The 23,199-nt window shown below is 56.8% G+C and overlaps 2 protein-coding genes across 3 annotated transcripts; one reads left to right on the top strand and one right to left on the bottom strand.

The window, feature by feature from the left end:
- Positions 1-466: 466 nt before the first annotated feature.
- Positions 467-4,646, top strand: SLC39A5 (solute carrier family 39 member 5). The gene is made up of 10 exons (XM_061206520.1): positions 467-750; positions 956-1,139; positions 1,956-2,118; positions 2,274-2,443; positions 2,672-2,812; positions 3,192-3,288; positions 3,376-3,546; positions 3,736-3,816; positions 3,954-4,144; positions 4,386-4,646. Exons 1-10 carry the CDS (start codon positions 467-469, stop codon positions 4,527-4,529), a joined length of 1,626 nt encoding a protein of 541 aa, XP_061062503.1. The 3' UTR covers positions 4,530-4,646.
- ANKRD52 (ankyrin repeat domain 52) lies at positions 4,528-21,472 on the bottom strand. Of its 2 annotated transcripts, XM_061206518.1 has the most exons (29): positions 21,363-21,472; positions 20,969-21,052; positions 20,428-20,506; positions 20,158-20,228; positions 18,920-19,120; positions 18,310-18,397; positions 18,046-18,188; positions 17,534-17,746; positions 17,190-17,268; positions 16,764-16,878; positions 16,555-16,637; positions 16,328-16,445; positions 16,037-16,105; positions 15,710-15,850; positions 15,550-15,630; positions 14,314-14,425; positions 14,035-14,106; positions 13,583-13,784; positions 13,238-13,325; positions 13,044-13,161; positions 12,277-12,496; positions 11,989-12,076; positions 11,798-11,881; positions 11,546-11,691; positions 11,247-11,329; positions 10,956-11,038; positions 10,669-10,760; positions 10,067-10,221; positions 4,528-4,764 (listed from the first exon to the last, which is right to left on the bottom strand). In XM_061206518.1, exons 1-29 carry the CDS (start codon positions 21,387-21,389, stop codon positions 4,654-4,656), a joined length of 3,246 nt encoding a protein of 1,081 aa, XP_061062501.1. In that variant the 5' UTR covers positions 21,390-21,472; the 3' UTR covers positions 4,528-4,653. The 2 variants fall into 2 exon arrangements, with proteins under 2 accessions (XP_061062501.1, XP_061062502.1); XM_061206519.1 differs by lacking the exon at positions 14,035-14,106.
- Positions 21,473-23,199: the final 1,727 nt, after the last annotated feature.

The raw sequence follows: 23,199 nt of genomic DNA, 5'->3' as shown, positions 1-23,199 counted from the left end.
GCCTGGCTCCCCTCCACGACCCAGGAACCTCTAAGTGTCCACAGCGAGGCCTCATGGGGACCTGAGGTGACGGCTCTCACACTGCCAGTGGGGGTGAGGCCCTGGGGATTGAGGGGGGATAGAGAGGTGGGGTGAGGTTGAGGGGTGGGGTCTGGGGGATAGGGGAGGGACAGGGACAGGTCAGCTCTGGATCAGGTGAGGGGAGGGTTCTGGTTCCGGGAAGGCGCTCTAGGAGCTGGCAAGCAAGAGGCTGCTCGGAAGGAGGCAATGGGGAGGAAGGAAGGAGGCTGCCGCTGCAGCGTTCGAGGAGGGGGCGGTGTGAGGGGTGCGGGCTCCCCGGGCCCTGGGCTGGACAGCAGGGCAGGAGCCCCAGCCCCTCCTCCTTGTTCTTCCAGGGCACGGTCCTCAGGATGTTCCTGGGGGAGTAGAAGCCGGAACCAGAGCCTCTAACCCTGTCCCCCCAATAATGGGGCCCCCAGTGAGTCATCTGCTGGCTGGCCTGTGTGTGTGGGTGGCCTTGGGCTGGGCAGGGGGCTCAGCCCCCTACCTGGGCCCTGCTGAGCAGGAGCAGAGCCATTACCTGGCCCAGCTGTTTGGCCTGTATGGGGAGAATGGGACGCTGACTGCAGGGGGCCTAGCGAGGCTTCTCCACAGCCTGGGGCTAGGCCGAGTTCAGGCCCTTCACCTGGGACACCACGGGCCTCCAGCTGGTCGGGCTACACCCCCAGCTGGAGACAATTCCACGCACAGGTACTAACCCCTCTCCCCACCCCAAAATGTCACACCCCAGCTCTTCTCAGTACTTGGATCAGTCTCCTCCAGTTGCCTAGCTCTGGCTTCCTAAAATCAGATTCCTGGAATTACAGATTTTTCAGAACCTGATTTGTTATATCCTTTCAAGGCCCCTTTCTGAGAGAACATGAGTAAGTCTGACTTTGCTATCCATCCACTCTAGGCCCCAGGACCCCGAGCTGAGTGTGGACGTCTGGGCAGGGCTGCCTCTGCACCCCTCTGGGTGGGGTGACCTGGAGGAGACCGAGGCCCCAGCACCACCCCATGGGCCAGCCCCATCGGGCCTGGGCCTCTTTCACAGGCTTCTGCTGCTGGACCATTCACTGGCTGACCATCTGAATGAGGATGTGAGTCTGATGATTTGTAGCGAGGGGAAAGGAGCCATGGGATTTAGATGGCCTGAAATGTTTAAAAAGTCAGTCATTTTAAATGGTTACTTAAAAAAAAATCCAGGTGTGATCTTAGGGTATGTTATTCCAGTAGTGAAATATGTCCCCTCTGGGCTCAGAGTAGATAAACCCATAACCCAAGCTCCAAGGCTTGGTTTAGGGGCCACACTTGGCAAAGCAGAGAATTCAGAGAAGCAGCCCAGGGTAGCCTCTGGGGCTGGTTATCTGGAGATGCGGCCTGCAGGCGGTAGATGGCTGTCTTCATCCAGAAAGTCGGTGAACTTGTTCCATGTACACCAGAGGGCAGCCAAAGCCAACCTGAAACAGGCCTGGTGAGGTGAGCACCCCATCCCAGGAAGCATTCAAGCCAAGGCTGGTTGAACAAGTGACAGGGCTGCTGAGAGGATGGTTGGATGGCGTTTTAGGTTCTTTTCCCTTCTAAGATTCCGCAATGGAGGGCTCTAGTTGTCCAACCAATTCCATCACCAAATTAATGAGACATCAGGGGCTTGGGAGGGAGGGAGATGACGGCGATGTTCACTAGCACCCAATCTGTACTGAACTGAATATTTGCATTGGTTTGAGTATTCACTAATAATTAACACACACTGATTATACCTAACTGTCCCGAGTCCCTGATGCACCTGCCAGTGTGAGCAAAGGGGACCCTGGGAGAGACCCAGGAGCCCATGCAATGGAAGGGCAGACATTAAAGATCTGAGTCACAGTTCTCAGCAATTCCCCAATGTGTGACCTCCAACTCCACTTCCCTAGTGTCTGAACGGCTCCCAGCTGCTGGTCAATTTTGGCTTGAGCCCTGCTGCTCCTCTGACCCCTCGTCAGTTTGCTCTGCTGTGTCCAGCCCTGCTTTATCAGATTGACAGCCGTGTCTGCATCCGGGCCCCAGCTCCAACCCCCCCAGGGGATCTGCTCTCTGGTCAGTGGGGGAGAGCAAGTGGTGGGGCACCTGAATCCTGTAGGGAGTGGGGCCCAAGCCAAGGAAGGGGGTTCGTTGGGGTCCCGCCTCCCCTTGCATTTCCTTTAAGGCCTCCCTTTCAGCCGTGCCTAACTTCAGCCCCTGATTCTCCCCAGCCCTGGTTCATAGCGTCCTGGCAGTCCTGCTGCTCAGCCTGCCTGCTCCCCTCTCCTTGCTGCTGCTGCGGCTCCTGGGACCTCATCTGCTGCAGCCCCTGCTGGGCTTCCTGGGGGCCCTGGCCGTGGGCACTCTTTGTGGGGACGCGCTGCTACACCTGCTGCCACATGTACGTGAAGCCCCTTTCCTGTCCCCCTGCCCCAGGGGTGGACAGCCTCCATGGAGCCAGTGTGTTCCCAGTCATAGGACATCCTCTCTCCCACCCCAGCTTCAGCCCACAGCTGCCTTCTAGTAGAGCATATGAGTGAAGGCTCACCACCTCCCTCCGCCATCTCAGGAGGGGGATGCTGTCAGGTGCAGGGGCTTCCAGAGTCTGCCCTGACCGCCTCTCTGTCAGGCGCAAGGAGAGCAGCATGCTGGACCTGGCGGGCAGCCAGAGGAGGACCTGGGACCAGGACTGTCGGTGCTTGGCGGTCTCTTTCTGCTCTTCGTCCTGGAGAACATGCTAGGGCTTCTGCGGCGCCGAGGGCTCAAGCCAGTGAGTGACACCCTTTTGTCCTCTTCCTGCCGAGACCAGAGTCCTAGCCAAGAACTGGCCACTCAAGCCAGGAGGTGAGGGGCCAAGTGCGCTCCTGGCTCTGACGTTTGCCTGACTGTGCAGGACCTGACAGCTAACAGGGAGTGGGTTGGGGCTCCTCAGCATAGACCCAGGACTTCCGGCCAAACGGCCTCCTCTCCTGAGTTCAAGTCAAAAAGAAACAGAGAGGTGCCAGCCTGGGAAGAGAGCAGAGGCCAGAGAACATCCCCAAGTGGCAGAGGTGGGACCAGGTGTTCACCTTCCCTGCTGGCAGCCTGGCTGCTCCTTAGCCCCCAGCTCTGCTGCCTCCTCCCTCAGGAGGGACACCCTCCCATTTCAGAGATGCTGCCGGCGAAAAAGAAAGGATCTCAGAACTCCAAACCTGGACCCGGAGGATGGCAGTGGGATGGCGCTTCGGCCCCTGCAGGCAGCTCCAGGTGACCGGAGGAGGACATGAAGAGCGGGCCCTGGCTCCCAGCTCTCACTCGCAGCCACCAACACTGCTCTTTTCCTCCTTCCTACAGAGCCAGGGGCTCAGGGCCAGAGGGAGCAGGACAGCCAGCCGCCAGCAGTCCCGGCCCCTCCTGGGCGCCAAGGCCACAGTCATGGATGTCAGGGTGGCGGTGGCACCAATATCACGTGGATGGTCCTCCTGGGGGATGGTCTGCACAACCTCACTGATGGGCTGGCCATAGGTGTGAGGCGGGGGGGAGGAAGGGAGGGAGGGAGGGAGGGAGAGGGTAGGCCTCCTAGTTACTGGATGGGGCGGGGAGAGGGTTACCAGGAAGCAGGGGGATGGGAGGACCACAGAGGGAATGCAGGCCCCAGCCTCCTCCGGGTAGAGCTTTCTTCCAGACTGACCACCTCCCATCCTGCCCACCCAGGCGCTGCCTTCTCTGATGGCTTCTCCAGTGGCCTCAGCACCACCGTAGCAGTCTTCTGCCACGAGCTGCCCCATGAACTGGGTAGGAATGGCAGGAGTGGAGTGGGGTTGACTCCAGAAAGGAGAGACCTCCAAGGGGTGGAACTTGGAGGCTGGCGGGTGACATGGGTGAGGGCAGCCCTGGCGTACTCCCTCCTACCCTGTCCTTTCTCCCCACAGGTGACTTTGCGATGCTGCTCCAGGCAGGGCTGCCCTTCCGGAGGCTGCTGCTGCTGAGCCTGGTGTCTGGAGTCCTGGGACTGGGGGGTGCAGCCCTGGGGGTGGGGCTCAGTTTGGGCCCTGTCCCCCTCACTCCCTGGGTGTTTGGGGTCACTGCCGGGGTCTTCCTCTACGTGGCCCTTGTGGACATGGTGAGGTGTGGGGTAGTGCGGAGAAACCAAGGGAAGCGGGGTGGGTGTAGAAGAGAGGGAAGTATCAGTCCCTCTGCTTCCCCCTGTGGCCCCCCGGAAGGGTGGCTGGACTACGGGCCCGCCAGCATCTGAGAAACACGGGTGTGGAAGAGCTTGGGTTGGGGAGAGTTGCTGACATCTCCCTCTCCTGTTTTAGGAGCAGAGACAAGGCCAGGATGCTGATGTTGTTATTTTCTTTCAGCTACCAGCCCTGCTTCGTCCACCTGAGCCCCTCCCTACGCTCAACGTGCTACTGCAGGGGCTGGGGCTGCTGCTGGGGGGCGGCCTCATGCTCACCATAGCCCTGCTGGAGAAGCAGCTGTGGCCTCTGGTCTCTGATGGCTGATGGGGGCCAGTGGAAAGGCGTCCAGGTTGCCCTTCCTTCCCCCCAACCACAGGAATGGAGGCGGGACACAGGGCCAGTAGGAGCAATAGGATTTTAATAAACAGAACCCATCCCAAAGCCATGACTACGACAGTTGTACTTGCACCAAAACAGCATAGAAAACCAGGATGTGGCAGGAGGAGGGCTCAAAGCAGGTATGGGGAGGAGGGGCCTGGAGGGTGCAGGATGCATCCATCTGCGGGGAGAGCATTGTGCTTTAGCCCAGAGAGGAAGGGGAGGGGTGAGGCAAATGCACCAAGGTCCCCACTTTTTCCTGCTGCCCTCAGCACCCTGGGGATACAGGCATCTGGGCAGGTCTGCCCTTTATTGCTGCCCACCAGCATGAAACACACCCCGACCCCAACGCTAGCACCACAGGTGAGTCCAGGGCAGGGAGAAGGGCAGGAAGGGGAACATTGCTTAGAGAAAGATTCAACTAGAATCCAGTGAATTGTGCTCAGTTCTCTTTACTTCCTACAACCGAGTACATGGGTCACAGGGTGGAGGGAGCAACAGGACACGGGATATGCCCCTCGGTGCCCCCAACGCACCCTTGCACACAGGATGGTGGTGTCTGCAGCATCACAGGTCATGCAGGGCACGGGGAAGGGGAGGTTCACACACACGTGGACGCCCACAGCGGGTACCAGACAGAGAACACCCCTGAATATACACAGCTGTACACAGGGAACCCCCAGGTCCCCAACCCAACCCTCTCCCCTGTCTTGCCGTCCCCCAGGCAGGAGGAACTGTATTGCTTTGAGAGAGCCACCCTGGGGGCTGCTCTGCCAGGCACCCTCCCCTCCCACCCACCCCCGTTTTGGCACATCTGCAAGACACACGGCAGCGAGAGTAGGCACCCTCCCTCCCAGGCTTCTGTGGCTTGGAGTGGAGGAAGGGGGTAGGAGACCTTCATCCGCCATCTTTCCCCCAGCCCTTCCCAAACCCCTACCAAACCCACTCCAGCCAGAACCCACCCCCACCCCCCAAACACACACACACAAAGCTGAGCTATCCAGGAATACAGGGGAACAAGGAGATTGTCCGGGATGGGAGCAGAGGCAGTGGGGAGAAAGGACTGGAAGCAGAGACCCCACCCTGGCGTGGGGTAAGACTGGCACACAGCTACTTTAGTGCAATTGGAGAGGGTGCCCAGAGTGAGGGATGGAGGCAGGAGGGCCAGGCTAGGCTCCCCAGGGAAAGGGCCTAGCAGGAGTGAGCGAGGGCCAAGGGTGGACCCTCTCGTCACCGCCACCCTCTGCCCTCCCAAACGCAGTGACAGTGTCCCCCTCACACCTAAGTGGGCAACAGCAGCCTCGGAGTCAGTACCTTCAAGTAATTCACGGAGCAGACCCTCCCCACCCCAGCTTCCTCCCATCTCTGGGATTTGGTCGCTTCTCTAGGGGTTGGGTCGGGAGGAGGAGGTCCCCAAGTCAGACCCTTCCCTCTCTACCTCCCTCTTCCCAGACCACTGGGCTTGGTCCTCAAAGATTCCTCACCTCGGCCCTTGCCCAATCTGGGTCAAGGCCGAGGAGGGCTGGAGCCACCACGGTTAGAGGGGAAGGGGCTGCTTTGCTCCTCATCCCTCCCTCTTAAAAGGTGGGGTTCAGACTAGGTGGGCTGGGGCCCCATACTGGAGTGCCCCAGGAGGAGGGGTTCTGGGCTAGGGTCTGTAAGGCTATTTTCCTTTGCGGCAGGAAGGGGAGGTGGGGGATGAACGCTGGGTGTGGGGAGAGGTGAGAAATGGCGGAGAGGGAAGGAGGAAGGGGCCTCCCCCCGGGGCAGTCAGCGGCGTCACTCGGACGAAGTCACACTCATGTGCACAAGGTCCCGAGCACGCCTGCTCCCAGCCCCTCCTGCCTGGCCCCCACGCCCCCTCCCAGGATGCCCTCCAAGACCCCAGAGGAGGTTTTGGGGGCACACAGCTGCAGAACCGTTCGCTCTGGCCCCACGACCCCCGGCCCAGCCCCGCCTCCTCTCCCCTTCTAGGTCCAGGGAGTCGGAAGGTGCTCGGGTGGGCAGACAGCGGTGGAAACAGTATTGAGTTTTCCTTTGGTTACATATTGAAGGCAAAGGTGAGCTGGACTTACAGTCAAAACGGATAGGGATGAGGAAGGAAGAGGGGCCACGGCTGGGGATGGAGAGGGAGGTAGGCCCTCCTCAGCCCCTCCACCCCAAGGAACACATGTCTAGGTGGGTGGCAGTCCCTCAGTCTCACCTCTCCCACCCCCACAGCACCAAACAAAAGGAGAAGCCCCCTCCCCCAGGGGCTGCTCCCTACCCCAACCTGGGCTGTTACATTCAGTGGTTCTCAGCAGTCCTATGGCTCAGGGGGCCGCGGGGTGGGGAGGTGGCCCGTCAGTCTCCGCTGGACAGTGGCAGTGACCCGGGCCTGTTGGTCCGTGCTGGGACCCACAGTTTGTGCCATTTGTCTTTCTGAAGGATAGTACACAACCCTACCAAAGCCACCGGCCAACCAGAAACATCTCCCCCAAAATCAGAAACTAAAAACTGGCTCTTTTTCATCTCGCCCTCTGATTCACACATCTGTTTCCCTGTCTCCTATGTAGCCCTCGCTCTGTCTCCTTTGCTGGGACCTGGGGCTGCTCCCAGGGTCCTCACTTAAAATAGGCCTTTTCTCAAAAGTGCTTATTACTTGAAGCAAGTGCTTTAGAGCTGCAGGGGGGAGAGGGAGGGCAAAGGGAAGGAGATGATTCCTCCCCACCCTACCCCTTAAGATTGGGGGGCATTCTGCCTGCTTTATTTCTCCACACCCGTTTAAGTCAAAGAGGTCTTTTTAAAAACAACAACAACAACAACAACTTAACATTAAAATAAATATGCAGTGGCCATGAGAATGGTCAAAATGCTTCAAAAAAACACTAGGGGCTGGGGAGCCCAGGGTGGGGTGTGGGATTTCCTTTGGCATAAGGAGGGGAGGCTGCTCGTCCTGCCGGCCTCCTCACAGCCACATGAGGAGGGACAGAAGGCTCCCCGCAACCTGCCCCAGCACTGCTGACAGTGTGCTGAAGGCGCAGCAGGGAACGGGCAGCCACCAGAAATCTCATCTAGCAAAACAATGGGGCTCCTGACAAATACTCAGATTCTTCCTGTCATCACCAAACATTGATAAAGGAGAACACGACTGAAACCCCAAGAGTTTTCTCTGGAGGACACGTCTCCCTGCTCCCCCTGCCCCCCGCCACCTAATTCCCAGCACCAAAATGAGAGGGAGGGGGTGGAACAGGAAGATTTTATGAGAGAGAACTGAAGTTAGGGGCAAGCTTTGCAGAACCAGCAGGACTGGAGGTGGGGGGCTGCAGCCCTTAAGAGAGGTCACATTGATTGTCGTACAGGGGAGGGCAGGGCGCGAAGGGAGGTGGGCGAGAGGGGCGTTGCAAGGCCCTTTGGCTTTGAAAACAAAAATAAAAACTAAAAGCTGCACAATCCTTCTCATCAATAATGGTCATCTGGAAGCTTTGAAATGGTTTAGGAACTGAGCGTTTGGGGGAAGCAAGACACAGAGAGAGAGGGGATAAAAAAGGGACCATGACAAAAAGAATAAGGACTTGGACAAACACCCCAGGCTTCAGGAAACCAGCATGAGGTATGGTTAAGGGTATCTGTTAGGGAGGGAGGAGTCTCTGGGATGCCCCTCTCCCCTCAGCCCACCCTTGGCAAGGGTGGCAAGACGTGCAGCGGACACAACTGAAAAGGGGGTAAGATCATGAATAAAGCAAGCACGGGTGGGGGAAGGAGACCAAGGGACCCCCAAGGGGGAGGCCCTGTACTGTGTAAACGAAGCCTGTCCAGTTCTCAGGGGACAATACTGATGGCAGCCAAACTGGGCAAGGATGCACTGGGGGGTGGGGACTGGGGGGGTGGAGGGAGCATGACCTCTATTCAAGTTCTGTGTCTTGGCCCCTGGCTGAGGTATTGAGTGTGAGGAAGGGAACACTGGGCTGAGGGAGCGGGTCCAACTGTCCAGGAGGCTTAGCTAGGAGATGGATGGACAGGGCGTCTGAAGGGACCAGGGCCAAATTCAATGCTACATTTAGAGAGAAAACTGCCCCCTCCTCACTCCAGCCCAGTTTGGCTTTTGGGGTACGACTTCTGGGAATCTTCTCAGTGCAGGCCTTAGCTCAATCCCTTCTCTCCCCGCTGCTGGGAAGGCAGGAACCAAGCCTCAGTATCTACTTGTCGCTCCCTAGATCAGAACTTCATCCTCACACCGGAGGGGAAGCCTGGGTCCCCGAGTAGCCACGGTCCCTAGTCTGCCCTGCCCCTCCCTCTTTGGCTTCAGATCAGGAGTGACTGGGGGCAGTGGGTACTCTTGGACATAACAGAAGGTGGCAGCAGACGGGGGGCACAGAGGAACTGTGGGATTGGGGGGCACAGGAAGAAGAACACAGTCCCTCCCTCCACACACATGCAAACACATGCCTGAAACACAGAGGACATACTAGGGCTGTGGTTTTGAAATGGGCAGGAAATTAATTTGTTTCTTCCCCTAAAGGATAAAATGCTTACTTAAAAATTCATGACAAGCCTCAAAGTTAAGGGAGAGGAGAGCCAGAGAGGGAATGGCCACAGGCTCTGCCCTCTGGAAAGAAGTTAAAAGAAAGAAGCAAGGTTAAAGTGCGTGGTCAGGGGGCCAGGCCAGGAGGGGGAGGGAAGCAGGGCGGGGCAGGCTGTGGGGGCAGAACCAGCCCTTGATTTGCATATGAGGAGCCAGGGAGCGTGCAGGACTGGGGCCCAGGTACAGTAGTTGCTGCTTCAAGTGTTTTGCATTTGAACTTTAGGGGTGATGGGATACAGAAGTGGGGGAAAAGCTCCAGGCCCCAGTGCTAAATACCCTCCCCCCTCGTCCGCTAGCTGCCCCTGAAGGGGGAGGGGGACACCCCCAGAGTGCTCACACAGTACCAGAAATTAAGGCTTCTCACTGCTGCGGGGATGGAGGGGGGATGGAGGGGCCGGCCAAGCAGGGAGGCAGTGATGGGTATGGAAGAAGAGGTGGGGATCTGCCTGGCAGGGGCATGGGGAAGGGGACAGAGAGGAGAGTCAACGGGAAGAGTGGGGGCAGCTGGCAGCAGAAAGGGAGAACGGAGAGAGGGGATAAAAGAGAGGGGGAGCCAGGCATCGAGCGATCATTTTGGGACACTTGGCAGAAGGGGTTGCCCTGGGGGTACCAAGGGCCTGGGGTGCTCCCTGTTGGTCCCAGACCCCTGCCAGGCCAGGATAGTGTGGCAAAGGGGTGAGCAGCTGCTCCCCAGTGCTTTTTCCCCCCTCCGCCCCCCAACCCAGTCGTGTTCTCCTTTAAAGTGCCCTAAATGTATAGACATTTTCTAAATAAATAGAATAAGATATCAAGCCACCGGCAGGGGGAGGGACACGGGAGGGGGCTACTCGGAGTAGCAGCCATCTAACCCAATGGCGCCATGCCGCTCCTGGCTGTAGGGGCAGGAGGCCCCGTGGGGCAGGGCGCCGCAGCCACCCACCGTCTTGGCTGCTGCGATGCCGCAGTTCTTGAGCAGGCTGAAGCTGAAAGGACTGACAGCGTCCTTGGGTGGGAAAGGCTTCATGGTGGAAAGGATCAAGGCCAGGCAGTCTGCCACATCTTTGTTGGGGGCGCAGGCCAATGCCGGGGTGTGACCTGCAGAGCAAAGGGGAGAACTGAGCCCCAGGGTCCTGTACCCCTGGGTCCCCATCCACCTGCCCCTGGGCCCTGAGCTCTCTTATCTGTGGAGGGGAGCCAAGGCAGGCAAGCACCCAGCATGGTCAGAACTCAAGGGCTATAAGGGCCCAGGGCGGCTGACAGGCAGACTGTCCCAGTGTGGGGTAAAGAGCAGAGCCAGCCTGGGGGACAGGAGGCTGGGAGGCTGAGGTGTGCAGGAGGTCTTCCTGAGGACCCTGCTGGCTCCACCTAGTTCCGTCAGACTCCCCTCAGAGACTCTAGCGTATCGGTGTTGGGTCCCTGCTCTGAAGAGTTCCCTTGGGAAGAAAATCCAGTTTATTAACCAGCAAGCTTAAGAAGTCACCTCCTGAAGAACGTCCCTGACCCCAAAGCCCGGAGGGGCAGGGGGCTCCAGACCCCACCCACCTTCTTCATCCACAGCCAGCACTGTGGCCCCACGACTCAGCAGGGCCTGCACCACAGAAGCTAGACCATTCCGGGCGGCAATGTGTAGGGGCCTTGGAAGAAAGGAAGAAGAAGGAGCATGAAGTCGGGGCAATGGCAAGCTGCCTTCCACCCTCAGCCAGAGTCGCAACGCTGCTGAGCGAACACTGTGACTTCCAGAGGGCCCCTGGAACATGGGCGGCAACTTCCTCACCCACCTCTCCCGGCCCCCGCCCCCCAGCCAAGAGCCCCCTCCCCAGGGCACTCACATCTGCAGCGCACTGTTGGTAGCATTGATAAGGCCAAGGTCTTGGGTTTCTGCCAGGATCATGAGGGCACATTTCTCGTGGCCCTGAGGGAGAGGGACAGAGAGTGAAGACTTGTGAAGTGGAAGCATGACAATAGGAGCTGAGGGGGTAGCAGGAGGACAGAAAGCTATCCCACCAGTCAGACAGTCTGGACAATCCTGACTTCCACCGGGCCCTCTCTCCCATCACCAGGCCCAGCCCCTTCATCAGGCCCTGCCCCTTACACAGCCCCACCCGCACTGCAGGTGGTACCTTGCTACAGGCCAAGTGGAGGGCAGTGTTCTTGTTCTCATCCAGCACAGTAAGGTCTGCCTTCCCTTGATACAGCAGAAATTCTACAAGAGAAAGGAGGCAGAGGGGGCTGACGCTCCCTTCCAGAGGCGTGCCAGCCTGGCTCTGCACCCTCCTATCTGCATATCCTTTGCATCCCGTCTGCAGAGGGTGAAACATCCAAAGACATGCCTCCTGCCTCCTAAACCCCACAGGCAGGGCTGACCCATCTTGCGAAAACCCAGGGGAGCACCTCCCTTCCACACGCGGCCCCTACACACCCACAGCAGCGGTCTGCCCATTCTCAGCCGCCGTCATGAGCGCAGTGCGGCCAGTGTGGTCAGTGGCGTTCACCTCGGCTTGATGCTGCAGCAGCATCCGGAGCCCAGAGACGTTGTCCGCGAAGGCAGCGGCGTGAAGAGGGGTCCTGTGGGGAGGGGGTCAGGGCAGAGTGAAACAGGGAAGGCCCTTTCTCCTGAGCAAGAGGGAGCCAGAGGCAACGGAGGCTTCTCCCCAAGCCTCCCGCCACTCACCGTCCTTTGGCATCTCGGCTGTTCACAATCTTGGCACCCAGAGCTCCCAGCAGCATCTCTGTGGTGCTGTCCTGGTTATTAATTCTGGGGGAAGAGGAAGGGTCAGCAAGAGGGGCAGGGGAAATAGACCGCCTGTCCTAAGCCCAGGTCACAGACCCCCGAGTGGGGCTGAGGTGTAGGAAGGGACTTACACTGCACAGTGCAAAGGAGTGAAGGGGTTTCCTTCCAGGTATGAAAACGGGCTGTGTTCAAGTAACAACTCCAGACAATCTTCATGTCCTGGGTATGAGGAAGGAAGAGTGGTGATGGAGAGAAATGACAACAAAGTCCCCTCCATCTGTCCTGTCCCATCTCTCAACACTCCATTCTACTTCCAGATCCAGAGCAACCCAGGTCCCTCCCTCAACCCACTAGTCCTCGTCTGCCCTCCCCTACACCCCACACACATAGCTGTGCCTACAAAGGCCCCAGAGCCACACCAGTGTAGGAGGCCCAGTGCATGGGCGAGTATCCGCTGTAATCCACCCCGGTATCCAGGGGGTCTGTGGAAAGGGCAGCCTGCAGCAGGGTCCGCAGTACTGCAGTGTGGCCACAGGCCGAGGCCAGATGAATGGGTGTGCGGCCCTTGAAGTCTCGGCACAGCACAAACGCATCGTGGTCCAGCAGGGCAGCCAGGCAGTCCTCACAGCCAGTCACTGCCTGTGGGTGACATGGGGGTGTGGCTGAAACTCCCTTTCCAATGGCCAGTCACTGGGGCTGGCCCAGGAGTAAGAAACAATTCCAGGGCTCCAATCCTCGTCTTTACAACGATTCTAAGTGTTAGGGATGAGCATCTCCTTCCCTGACTCTATGCCAACTGACAATCAGGATGGTGAGAGTTAATCCTGGCCTTCTGTAGTGGGAAACTGAGTCAAAGAATCCCGTGGGATGAGGAGGAGGCAGCTTTAGGACAGGTGATGGTGGAGAAAGACCAGGTCGTGGCATCATTATCCAACAGGACAGGGCCAGCTGGGTACCCTGGGGCAGAGTCTGGGTGGTGAGCAGGTGGCTGTATGTGATTACAGAGCAAGGTAATCAGGGAGATCAGCTGCGGATGTCAGATACTCATCCTGGAGCAAATACAGTAAGGCCCACTAAGACCCTGGGCACAAGATCCTGGCCCACGTGCAAGACAACCTGATGTCCTACTGTTGTGCTCCCATGTCCAGGCCCTTCTGTGAGCGACCCCACCCAGGAGCTCACTCACCCCACGGTGGAGGGCAGTGCGGCCCCGGAGGTCAGCAGCATCAGCTGTGGATCCTTTCTCTAGCAGCAGATGTACACAGTCCACGTGGCCATTCATGATGGCCAGCATCAGTGGGGTTCTACAGAGGGGGCAAGAAAAGGGTGAGGGCCTGGCAGGGATGGGAACCCTGCACCCCACCCCTGGCCGACACTCACTGTCCATAGGCATCCATGACATCCGTGATGTCAGCTCTTTCCCCACTGTCGATCAGCAAGTGCAGGGAATCAGTGTGGCCAGAGGCAGCTAGGAGAAAAGGGGGTCTGTGTCAGGGCATGGTCGGGGCAAGAAGGCCAGGTGAAGGGTGGAGGTTATGGGAAGACCTGGGGCAGGGAGAAATCCTGGGGGATAGGAGGCTACGAATGAGGACTTGCGGTTTCCATCTTCCTCGCCCTACTCCATCCCAACCCCAGTCCCCTCAGGGTTCAGGAGGGATCTGGGGACCAGTCTTGGAGGAGGCCTGGTGTGGCAAGGGGAGGGAGCAGCTCAAAGGGCGCACTCACCAGCAGCGTGCAGGGGTGTCCACTTGCGCTTGCGCTCCTTGATGAGGGCAGAGGCGCCATGGGCCGTTAGCACCTCCACACACTCAGTGGAGCCTCGCTCAGTGGCCAGGAAGAGCGCGGTCCGGCCCTTGTGGTCCCTTACATCCAGATTCACCAGCGTCTCGGCCAGTGTCTTCAGGGCTTCACAGTGACCGTTGTAGGCCTGGAGGGGTGCAGGCAACCAATGGATACAGCTCGGGACACTGTCCCCACTCTGTTCTTGGGGCCCACAGGGAGACTCCAGGCAACAGGCCTCCCCGTGAGCTCCTCGGGCCCCTCTCCAGACCACTGCCTGCTTGCGACATCCCCACAAGAAGGCAGAAGCAAGGACGGATTCACACGTGCTTATACCTGTGTGCCAGCCTGGGGCAGGTAGGGACAAGGAAGGCAAGAGGAAAAGACCTGGGACTCACAGCTAAGTGCAAAGGGCTGACTGGAATGGTGCTCTCTACATCCTCCAGGCAGTTAAAGGACATTTCTAAGAGCTGCAATGGACAGAATAGTAGGTGCTGAGGTTCTGGTATTCCCAAGATATTACCCCTTGACCCCACCCACAGCAATCCCCAAAGCCCTGGATCTAGAGACCACATTTGATTCAACCACCCCTTGGTTTGAGAATCCACAGATACAAAAGTAGACTGTGTGCTGTGCCCTGCCCTGCTCCTCTCCCCCAGGCCAGGTCCCACACGTACCAGTTCGAGGTTCTGTCTATTGCCATAGGCGGCTGCATAGTGCACGGCTGTGTAGCCCTGCCTGTCCCGCAGGGAGGGGTCTGCACCGTTATCCAGTAAGAATTCCAAACAGCTGGGGGACAGGAGTAGACTGTGAGGAGGGGACAGGCCCAGCCAGGGAGGGCACAGTTTGGGAGGAGCAGAGGAGAGGGCAAGGGAGCCCCTCCAGGCCTACCTGGCCAACACCCATCCCCCACTCTTGGTAGGCTAACTCCTGCCCATTCAAGCCCAGACCCAGACCTACCACCTCCAGGTCTGCCCTGAACCACTCTTGCTTCAACGCCCTCCTCTATCCTTTGAATGCTCTCCTAGAGAACCTGGAGCACAGTTATCAGTTACCAACCTGTGATCGACACACTCTCCCCCCACCTCCAGGCATACTGACCCCTGCCTTTTCCTCCCAGCCCACCTGAAAAGGCCTACTCATCTCATACTCGCTACCAGAATCCTCTTCTCTGGGAGGCCTTCCCCATACTTCCCAGTTAGGTGCCTCCTCCCCTCTATTCCCCTGGCACCACTCTTACAGCTCAGTAGTAGTTGTACTAGTAGAAATATTAATACAGCATTTAACACTTACAATGTGTCAAACACTGTTCTAAGCACTTCACGTGTATTAAATCACTTAATCTTCATACTGATCCTTTGAGGTAGCTATTATTCTTATCCCTACTATGGTTGAGGAAACTGAGGCACAGAGAGGTTAAGTTACTTGCCAAAGGTCACATAGTTGAGCCTCTTGGATTTTAAATACCTTTTTTTAAAAAAAATAAACCCTTTATAACAGTCTTAAAACTTACAGAAAAATTGTGAAGATAATACAGAGTTTCCATATATTCCTCACCCAGTTTCCCCTATTATTAACATCTTACACTAGAATGTATACAATACAGAAATTGGGGTAATTCATCTTTTATCCTTACCACCCAGCACAGTACTTGGTACCTATTAAGTAAATACTCAATTAATGCTTGTGGAATAAACAAATGAATTTGTGTTTAGCTTTTCTGATCTCCTCAAGAAGACCATCCATTCCTTGAAGGAAGGAACTATGTCTCCTACTTCTGTCTGTACCCACAGTGCTTGGTCCAGGACCAAACTCAGGGTGCAAAGGAGCAGCAGGGTGGTGGTGGGAGAATAACAGGACCAGAGTCGACACTGCTGGGAAAGCGCACCCCAGGGGTCTCCTTGGCTACTCACAAGAAGGCCTCCTTCCTGCGGGACTCCTTCAGTGGCTCGTCCTCTTCAGCATCGTGGCTGGAAGGTGAGTGGGGCTCCGCCCTGGGGGAGGAGAGTGAAGAAGTCTGGGGGGCGCTCAGGGAGGAGAGTGGGGCTGAGAAGAGCAAAGTGGGCGCCTCACCTCCTGTAGGTGTCAGAGGCGGCAGCATAATGGAGGGGAGAGCAGCCTTTACAGTCGGCCTCGTTGACGCCTGCCCCAGCGGTCACCAGTGTGACGGCGCACTGGTAGCTGCCATTGGCGGCTGCATAGTGCAGTGGGGTCCTGGGGAGAAGTGAAGGAGGGTGGGTAAAAGAATCAGGGGCAGATCCAAATGCAACCAGATGTGCAGCCAAAAGCTGCTTTGTAATATTCTCCTCACTTAGTCTCCAACTCCCCACCCCGCCCTCCATCACTTGTCTCTCTGATCGGATGTTCCTTATGTATATATACTCCTGCACATTAACACACCTTCCAAATTTGTCTCTCCTCCTCAAGTCAGCTCCACTGCTCAACAGCAAATTAAGACATTCAACATTCCTAAAAGGAAGGAGGATGCAGGTTAAGGAGAGAAAGAGGGCTCAAGGAGAAGCCACAGGATTCTCCCCAGGGAGGGGCTGAAGGAGGATGGAACTGGACAGCCCTTTCTGCTGCCACTGCTCTCACTGTGGTGGGGGGGAGCTCTGGGCAGGAAAGAAGAAGGGGCCCAGACCCCTGCCCAGCCTCCTTCTCAAGGCCTGAGACAGAGGGAAGAAAACTCACCCTCCAGAAGCAGCAGCATGAAGACAGGTACGGCCAAGGTTGTCAGGTGTATTGATGTCAAACCCAGCTGAAAGCACGTGCTCATTGCTGAGTGAGGATACAATGCTGTACAGCTGACCTGAAGGGGCAGAACAGCCACAGATCCCATCTGAGGGCTCTGAGCAGAGCCGGGAAAGGCCTCTGCTCTCCTGCCCACCTGCCCAACCCCCGAACCAGTCAGCTCATACCTGAGGAAAGAAGCTTACGACAACAGTCAGAGAATCCAAAGAGAACAGCTAAGTGCAAGGGGAACATGTCGTGGATGCCACGCCTGGGGAGAAGGGGAGGGACTCAGTCCTCGGGTCAAGGAGGGACCAGATGCAGACCTCTTTTCTGTGGCCTACCACCAGCCTAGATCTGAGGCAGCCTGGAAGTGGGGTCAGGGGTCCGGACTCACCGGGCGGTATCCGCGCCGTTGGTCATGAGGGTGCTGATGAGCAGCTCGTGTCCGTAGCGAGCGGCCACGTGCAGTGGCGTGTTCCCAAATTTGTCGGCACAATCAATCTCGCTGCCTGAAAGGGGGGACGCACACCCACACACTAAGACCTTTGGCTTCAGACCACTCACACTAGTTAGCTACCGTCTGAGTGCTCGTTACGTGCCAGGGGCCAGGCTAAGCCTTCTACACGTGTTATCTCGTTTGTCAGCCTGAGGGGGCTGGGCAGGCAGAGCAGGGCCATTTCCACAGGTGCCTTGCTCAGAGCTTCAGGTGCCCATCCTGACTGGAAGATGGGGTGGGGGGTGGAATGAGGAAGAAAAGGTGTTTCTAGGGATGAGTTCTCTGAGTGGGGAGAAGAGATCACAAAGTCTTCCAGGTCCATACCATTCTGGATGAGGATCTGGGAGCGGGTGAAACGGCCATGGATGGCAGCCATGTGCAGAGGACTTTTCCCTTCTTTGCTCTGTGGAAACATGGCATTTTTTTCTTCCCTAGTGCAAAGCATGGAGAGTGCCCTGTTCCCCCTTCCAAAGGACACGTCTCTGAGGATGGGGTGATCATATGGACATCTTCTCAGCCCACATTCTCCTGGGCTCCTGGGAAGGACTGATCAACCCAGGACGCAAGCAGACAATTCTCCGTAGAGTTATCCAGAGCAAAAGATATGGTCAGCACCCCCAGAGCCAGGCCCCTCTCCCCACTGGTCTCAGACTCATCCCTTCAGGCACCTGGTAGTTGACATCAGCCCCGTTATTGACCAACAGCTCCAAGCAGAGCGCGCCATTGGTGGAGACCGCAGCCACATGCAGTGGTGTGAAGCCCTTGTCATTTGGCTGGTTGACATTGGCTCCTGCGTTCACCAGCTCGATAGCCACAGCATCCTGGCCCAGGTAGCAGGCGATGTGCAAAGCTGTGTTTCCAAAAGCGTTGGGCTCATCAATCTGGGTTTCCAGGGGTGAGGGTAAGGGGATAAGGGAGATATCAGTTTAAACAAAGTGGAAGCCAGCACAGATAGCCTAGAGAATCCCAGAAATCCAACGACTGCCTCAGACCCCTCAGGTTCCAGACCCAAAGACTGGGGGCACTACTGCTTAAGATAAGCATTGTTCAGATCCTCTCACCGCATCTTCCCGACCTCCCCAAACCACACCAGCGATCCCAGTGCCTTCCTATCTCCCTAACAGACTCCGACCTCCAGTTCCCTGCCCTTTCCCCCAGCCCCCGTGCTCAGCACCCTGACCTCAGCCCCCATCCGTAGCAGGTACTTCACCACTTCAATCTGGCCACTGGCAGCAGCTGTATGGAGCAGCCCATAGCCCTTGCGGTCCTTGCAGCCAAGGTCTGCTCCCCGTGCCACCAGCAGTTTCAGGACCTCCAAATGCCCTGGGAAAAGAGAGCACGCTCTCAAGGAGGTGGAGGGTGAACTCTAGGGCCCTGAGCACCCCTCTCTCCGTCGCTGCCCTAGGAGTCCCAAATCCTGCTCTCCCCGTGATTCTCTTCTCACCGAGAAAAGCCGCCCAGTGCAGAGGCTGCCGCTCCTTTTTGTCACAGACATTCAGGCTGGCTCCCTTACTGAGAAGCAGGTTCACCGTCTGTTTCAGGACATGAAAGACACCTGTTTAGAGCCAGGTTCATGCCTTCAACATACCTAAGAGCAGAGCCCTTAGCACCTGAAAAGGCTGAGGCAGCCTAATGTCTCTGTTCTTGGGCAGAACAGTCTGGAGAACTAGAGGGAACAGAGAAAGCAGGCACTAAGGAGATCCCAGATAAATCTGGAAGTTTGAGGTAAACTTAAGGGAGACTCTGCAGGTAATGTGGTGGTTTTTAAACTCTTTTGAAGTCTTCTAAATGTGCTGAAAGACAGGGACTCTCACTTCAGAAAAAACCATGTATGCAAACATCTTCCAGGCAACTTCAGAGGCTTTATCACCCTCCTGAGGTCCAAGTCAACAATTTCCATCTAACCCAACCATTCATTTGGTGCTTGAGCCCAAATGTTTATATAATCATCCGGGCTGCTGCTCCCCAGGCCTAATGGCCTGGAAGCAGGGGAAGGTGAGCAGGAAGGGAAGGAAAAAGGCACGAGGCTGGGCGTGGACTAGAGCGGTCCTCACCTCCAGATGCCCACTATGCACTGCGTGGTGCAGGGCACTGCGCCCGCTCCTGTCAGCCACGTTGAGGCTGCTCAATAATGGTGCCAGAGCCTCAGCACACTTGGTGGCCCGGTTGGCGGCAGCCACATGCAACGGTGTCTGCCACAACTTGTCCCGGGCATTCACATCTGCTGAATGTGCCAGCAGCAGTCCCAGCACCTTCTGTTGAGGGGCAGGGGATAAGAGAAGATAGAGGGGGAGCAGGAGGTAAACCAACAGGAAACGGGGGGGCGAATAGGTCAGCACAGCACATGTGACCCCATCTCCCCACTCCCCCAGCACAGAGTCTCTCCTTATTTTTTCCAACATACCTAGCCTTTCAATACCTACTTTCCATCTTCTGGAACTTCTTAGAGCTTAAAATCTTCCCTCCCTTGCTGAGGAAAACGTGGATCTCTTCCTCAAGCCACGTGGTATCGTTCATAACCCAAACCCTGAAAATCTTCACCCATATATACAGCCACTACCAAGCGAATCCACACATGTAGAGGATCCCAATCCACCACCACTTTTAGGAAAGATAAATGCTCCCGCTACATTAATCCCCAGATACCCCCCTTCAGCCCTTCCATATGCATCAGAATCATTTCCATTACCTAGGTGAGCAAACAGATACTGGCTCCTCTCCAAAACCCAGGCTAAAATGCCCCTCCTATTCACCACCCACCCCATTCCCATTGGCCTCAGTCCCTCCCTCTGGTGGCTGGAGCCAGGGAAGTGACTGCCAAGCCAAGAAGAAGGTCATCTTTTCCCGCTCTTCAGGGTTGAGGGACCCAACTGATGAGGCATGTTTGATCCTCATGGTGTCAACTTTCATGCTGCTTGAGGGGCAGGGATGCAACAAATCACTACCCCCATCCCTCCATCACAAGGAAAGAAATCTCAGTGCCCAGAGGGGGATCAGACTCCATGGTGGCCCCCCAGGGAGGGATGAGTCACTAAGGCCTGGCAGCAGGGCCCCCTGCAGTCTGCCAGCCCAGTGTTAAGCTCTCCCCTGACGTCACATCAGCTAGCAACACTCAGCCCCCCCTTACCAGCCAGTTCTAGGGGTAGGAGGAAGGGGCCAAGGTCTGGTCTCCTCCAGATCTGGGGATAGACCAACTTGTAAGGCAAAGGACTAAGGCTCTCCAACCCTTATCTTCCAACCTTTAACCAACTCATCCTCTTTGGAAGGGAGAAAAGAGGTGGGAGGCCAGTACCTCATTTCGGGAGGCAGCAGCACGATGAAGAGGGGTCAGCCACAGTGTGTCCTTAGCATTGACGTTAGCACCTGTGGGGATATAATATGCTCTTTTGGTGGGAGGTGGAGAGCAGGTGGGGAAGAAAGCCAGTAATCAGGCCAGGGAATCTGGATGGAGACGGTAGCTTGCCTGGACCAAGCACCAGAGGACAATCCTTGGATACGACAAAAAGGCTCCTCCCTCAGGTCCCCTCCCTAGCTGCCACACCTTCCAGCTCCCCACTTTCACCTGACATCAGTAGCAACTGGAGGATGGGGACATCGCCTACGTAGGCAGCAGCATGCAGTGGGGTTCGCCTCTCTTGGTCCTAGGAAGGCAGAGAAGAGGAGCAGCTGTAGGGGTGAACGATCCAGGACCCAAGCCCAAGTCTTCGTGCTCCAGGCCTTTCCCCACAACCTCTTCCCACAGGTTCTGCAGCCTCCTAAACCCCAGTCCTAGGTCAAAGCAAGCACCGAGGCAGGGTGGAGTCAGGGGGTCGGCGCCACGGGCCCGCGAAGCAGTCTCCTTCTGCCAGGAGGGGTGGAGGCGCTGCAGACACGGATGGTTCAGAAGAGAACACCGTTTCTGGGCATCCTCAGCCCTACTGGTCTCTGCTCTAAGCCTGACCTGCTCTCCATCCCCAAATGTAGAGCAGTCGCCCATCCCAGGGTGGAAAGAGCTGCGGCCTCACCCGAGCCGAGGAAACACGGAGCCGCCCCATTGGTGGGGAGGGGTCCTGAACACCAGGGCCCAGATTACCGGCTCGCCATCCTCCCTGATCTCAACTCACCAGCACATTGATGTTCTCCTTCTGCGAGAGGAGGGAACGCACTTCCTCCACATCTCGGCTAAAGATGGCCTGGACCAGGGGCGGCTGCAGGGAGAACCGGTTTTCAGGGAGCGGGCCGGAGCGGAACCGGGGAGTGGGGTGGGGGACACCGGGTTTGGGGAGGGGGGGCGACGCTGGAGGGGCTCCGCTCTGGGGTCCTGGCCGCAGGGGGCTTCCGCGGTGTCTCCGCCGGTCACCAGGCCCCCAAGGACACCGGCTTGGTTGAGGGGAGCGCGGCGTGGGGCGGGGCGGGAGCCCCGGGCTCGGGCCCAGCCTAGGCCGCACATCCCCGGGCTCGCGTGGCGGCGGCGTCGGGCCCTGGAAGGAGGAAGCGAGCAAGGGCAGGAGGGCTGACCTGGTCCGTGATGCTGAGGATCCCCATGGCCCGGCCCGGGCTCCGTCCGCATCGAGCTCCCGGCGGCGGCGGCGGCGGCTCCACCGGGGACACGGGGCGGCCCAGGCGGCGGCTGCGGCGGCGGCTGCGGGGAGAGCGCAGCCCCGCCTACCAGGGGGCGGGAGCGGGAGCCCGCAGCGCTCCCTGGCGGCCGTTCTGGGCCCGGCCGCAGGGCGCTTGCCGCGCAGGCTGCCCCAGGCCGCGGCGCCCTCCGCCCCGCCCTGGCGGTCCCAGCGGCTCGGGTGCCCCCAACCTCGGCCGCTGGTTCCCCGGCTCCCCAGACCAGCGGCGCCGTGCTCTCCGCTCCAATCTGGCGACCGGGGGATTCTCCACAAAACCCTAGCGGCAACTCAGGCCTTGGCCCTGCTGCGGTGCCATCCAACTTGAGGACCAAATGGCTGGCCAGATCTCACCCAGCCCAAAATGCCTCCTCCGAGCTAACTCCTCCCGTCCACGATTACACACCTCAGAATCCCCCACAGACTTGGGGAAGCAGAGCGTGGAGATCTGGGGGTTATATATGGCAATAGCCCAGGGGAGGGAAGGCGCGTATCTCCACTGGCGGTGACAAGAGTTGGGTAGAAAGGAAAGAGCAAAAGTGCCCAAGCTGCGGAGAAAAAAAACAAAACAAAAAAACAAGGACTCTTAGCTGCAGAAAAACCCCACAGAGAGGACAGGCTAGCTGGCAGTTGAAGGAGGACTCCAAGGCCAACAGAAGCGGGCTTTTCGATTCCCAAATTACTCCATTGCCAGGTTAAGGTGGTAGGGTGGCTACACTTTAAAAGGCTCAATCGGTTTCTGCCCCGAAAATGGTCGGGGTGCTTCCCCTCCTCCATTGGAGAAGCCAGAGAGCGGCCAGTCAGGCAAGATCTGGATGGAGGTCATCCCATCCCAAAAAGGGAAAAAGAGAGAAGAAGAAAAGTGGATATTGAAAACTTGGTACAATTCATAAAAGGTGATTCAGGGTCCTGTTCAGAGCTCAGCAACTCAATATATGTGTTCTAAGAAAGGAACACATTTAGGAAAAAGCATAGCAGGATGGCCCCCTGTCAAGGCAGAAGTATAAAAGCCCCCTCCTTTGCTCTCAACAATCTATGCCCCTCATTACCTTCAGGATCTTGATCCCTGGAAAGATACACAAGACAAGTGTCAGTGGTTTTTTTTGGAGAGAGAAACTGGGGAACAGGGAATAAGGAATGAGAGGAAAATTTACCTATCACTATATACCTGTAAATTTTTTGAATTTTTACCATTTTGAAAATAAAATTCACAGTTTTACTGAAAACTTACCTCTTCCAGGAAGTCTTCCCTGGTTAACAGGTTCTTTCCCTTTTGTTAGGTCTCCTTATCACTTCCATACTTAGTTTACACTATCACAATCAGGTTGCTGTTTTGGGGTTTTGTTTTTTAACTTTTTTTAATTGAGATATAGTTGATGTACAATATTATACGTTACAGATGTACAACATAGTGATTCACATTTTTAAAGGTTATACTTCATTTATAGTTATTATAAAATACTGGCTATATTCTCTGTGTTGTAGTCACAATCAGGTTTAAATTGCACATCTTTGTTGTTCATTTCACCTTACATCTTTGACATACAGGAGTCCAATGTTCCAGAAGGGATTTTAAGCTCCTTGTTAGGCAGAGTCCTCCAACACAGGACTGTATATTGGTTTTTTGATTTTTGGATTTTTTTAATACACTTATTTATTTTTGGCTGCGTTGGGTCTTCATTGCTGAGCGCCGGCTTTTCTCTAGTTGTGGAGAGCGGGGACTACTCTTCGTTGAGGTG

This window comes from Eubalaena glacialis, chromosome 11 (genome assembly GCF_028564815.1).
Source record: "Eubalaena glacialis isolate mEubGla1 chromosome 11, mEubGla1.1.hap2.+ XY, whole genome shotgun sequence".
Lineage (NCBI taxonomy): Eukaryota > Metazoa > Chordata > Mammalia > Artiodactyla > Balaenidae > Eubalaena > Eubalaena glacialis.
This window is presented reverse-complemented; position numbering and strand designations above follow the sequence as displayed.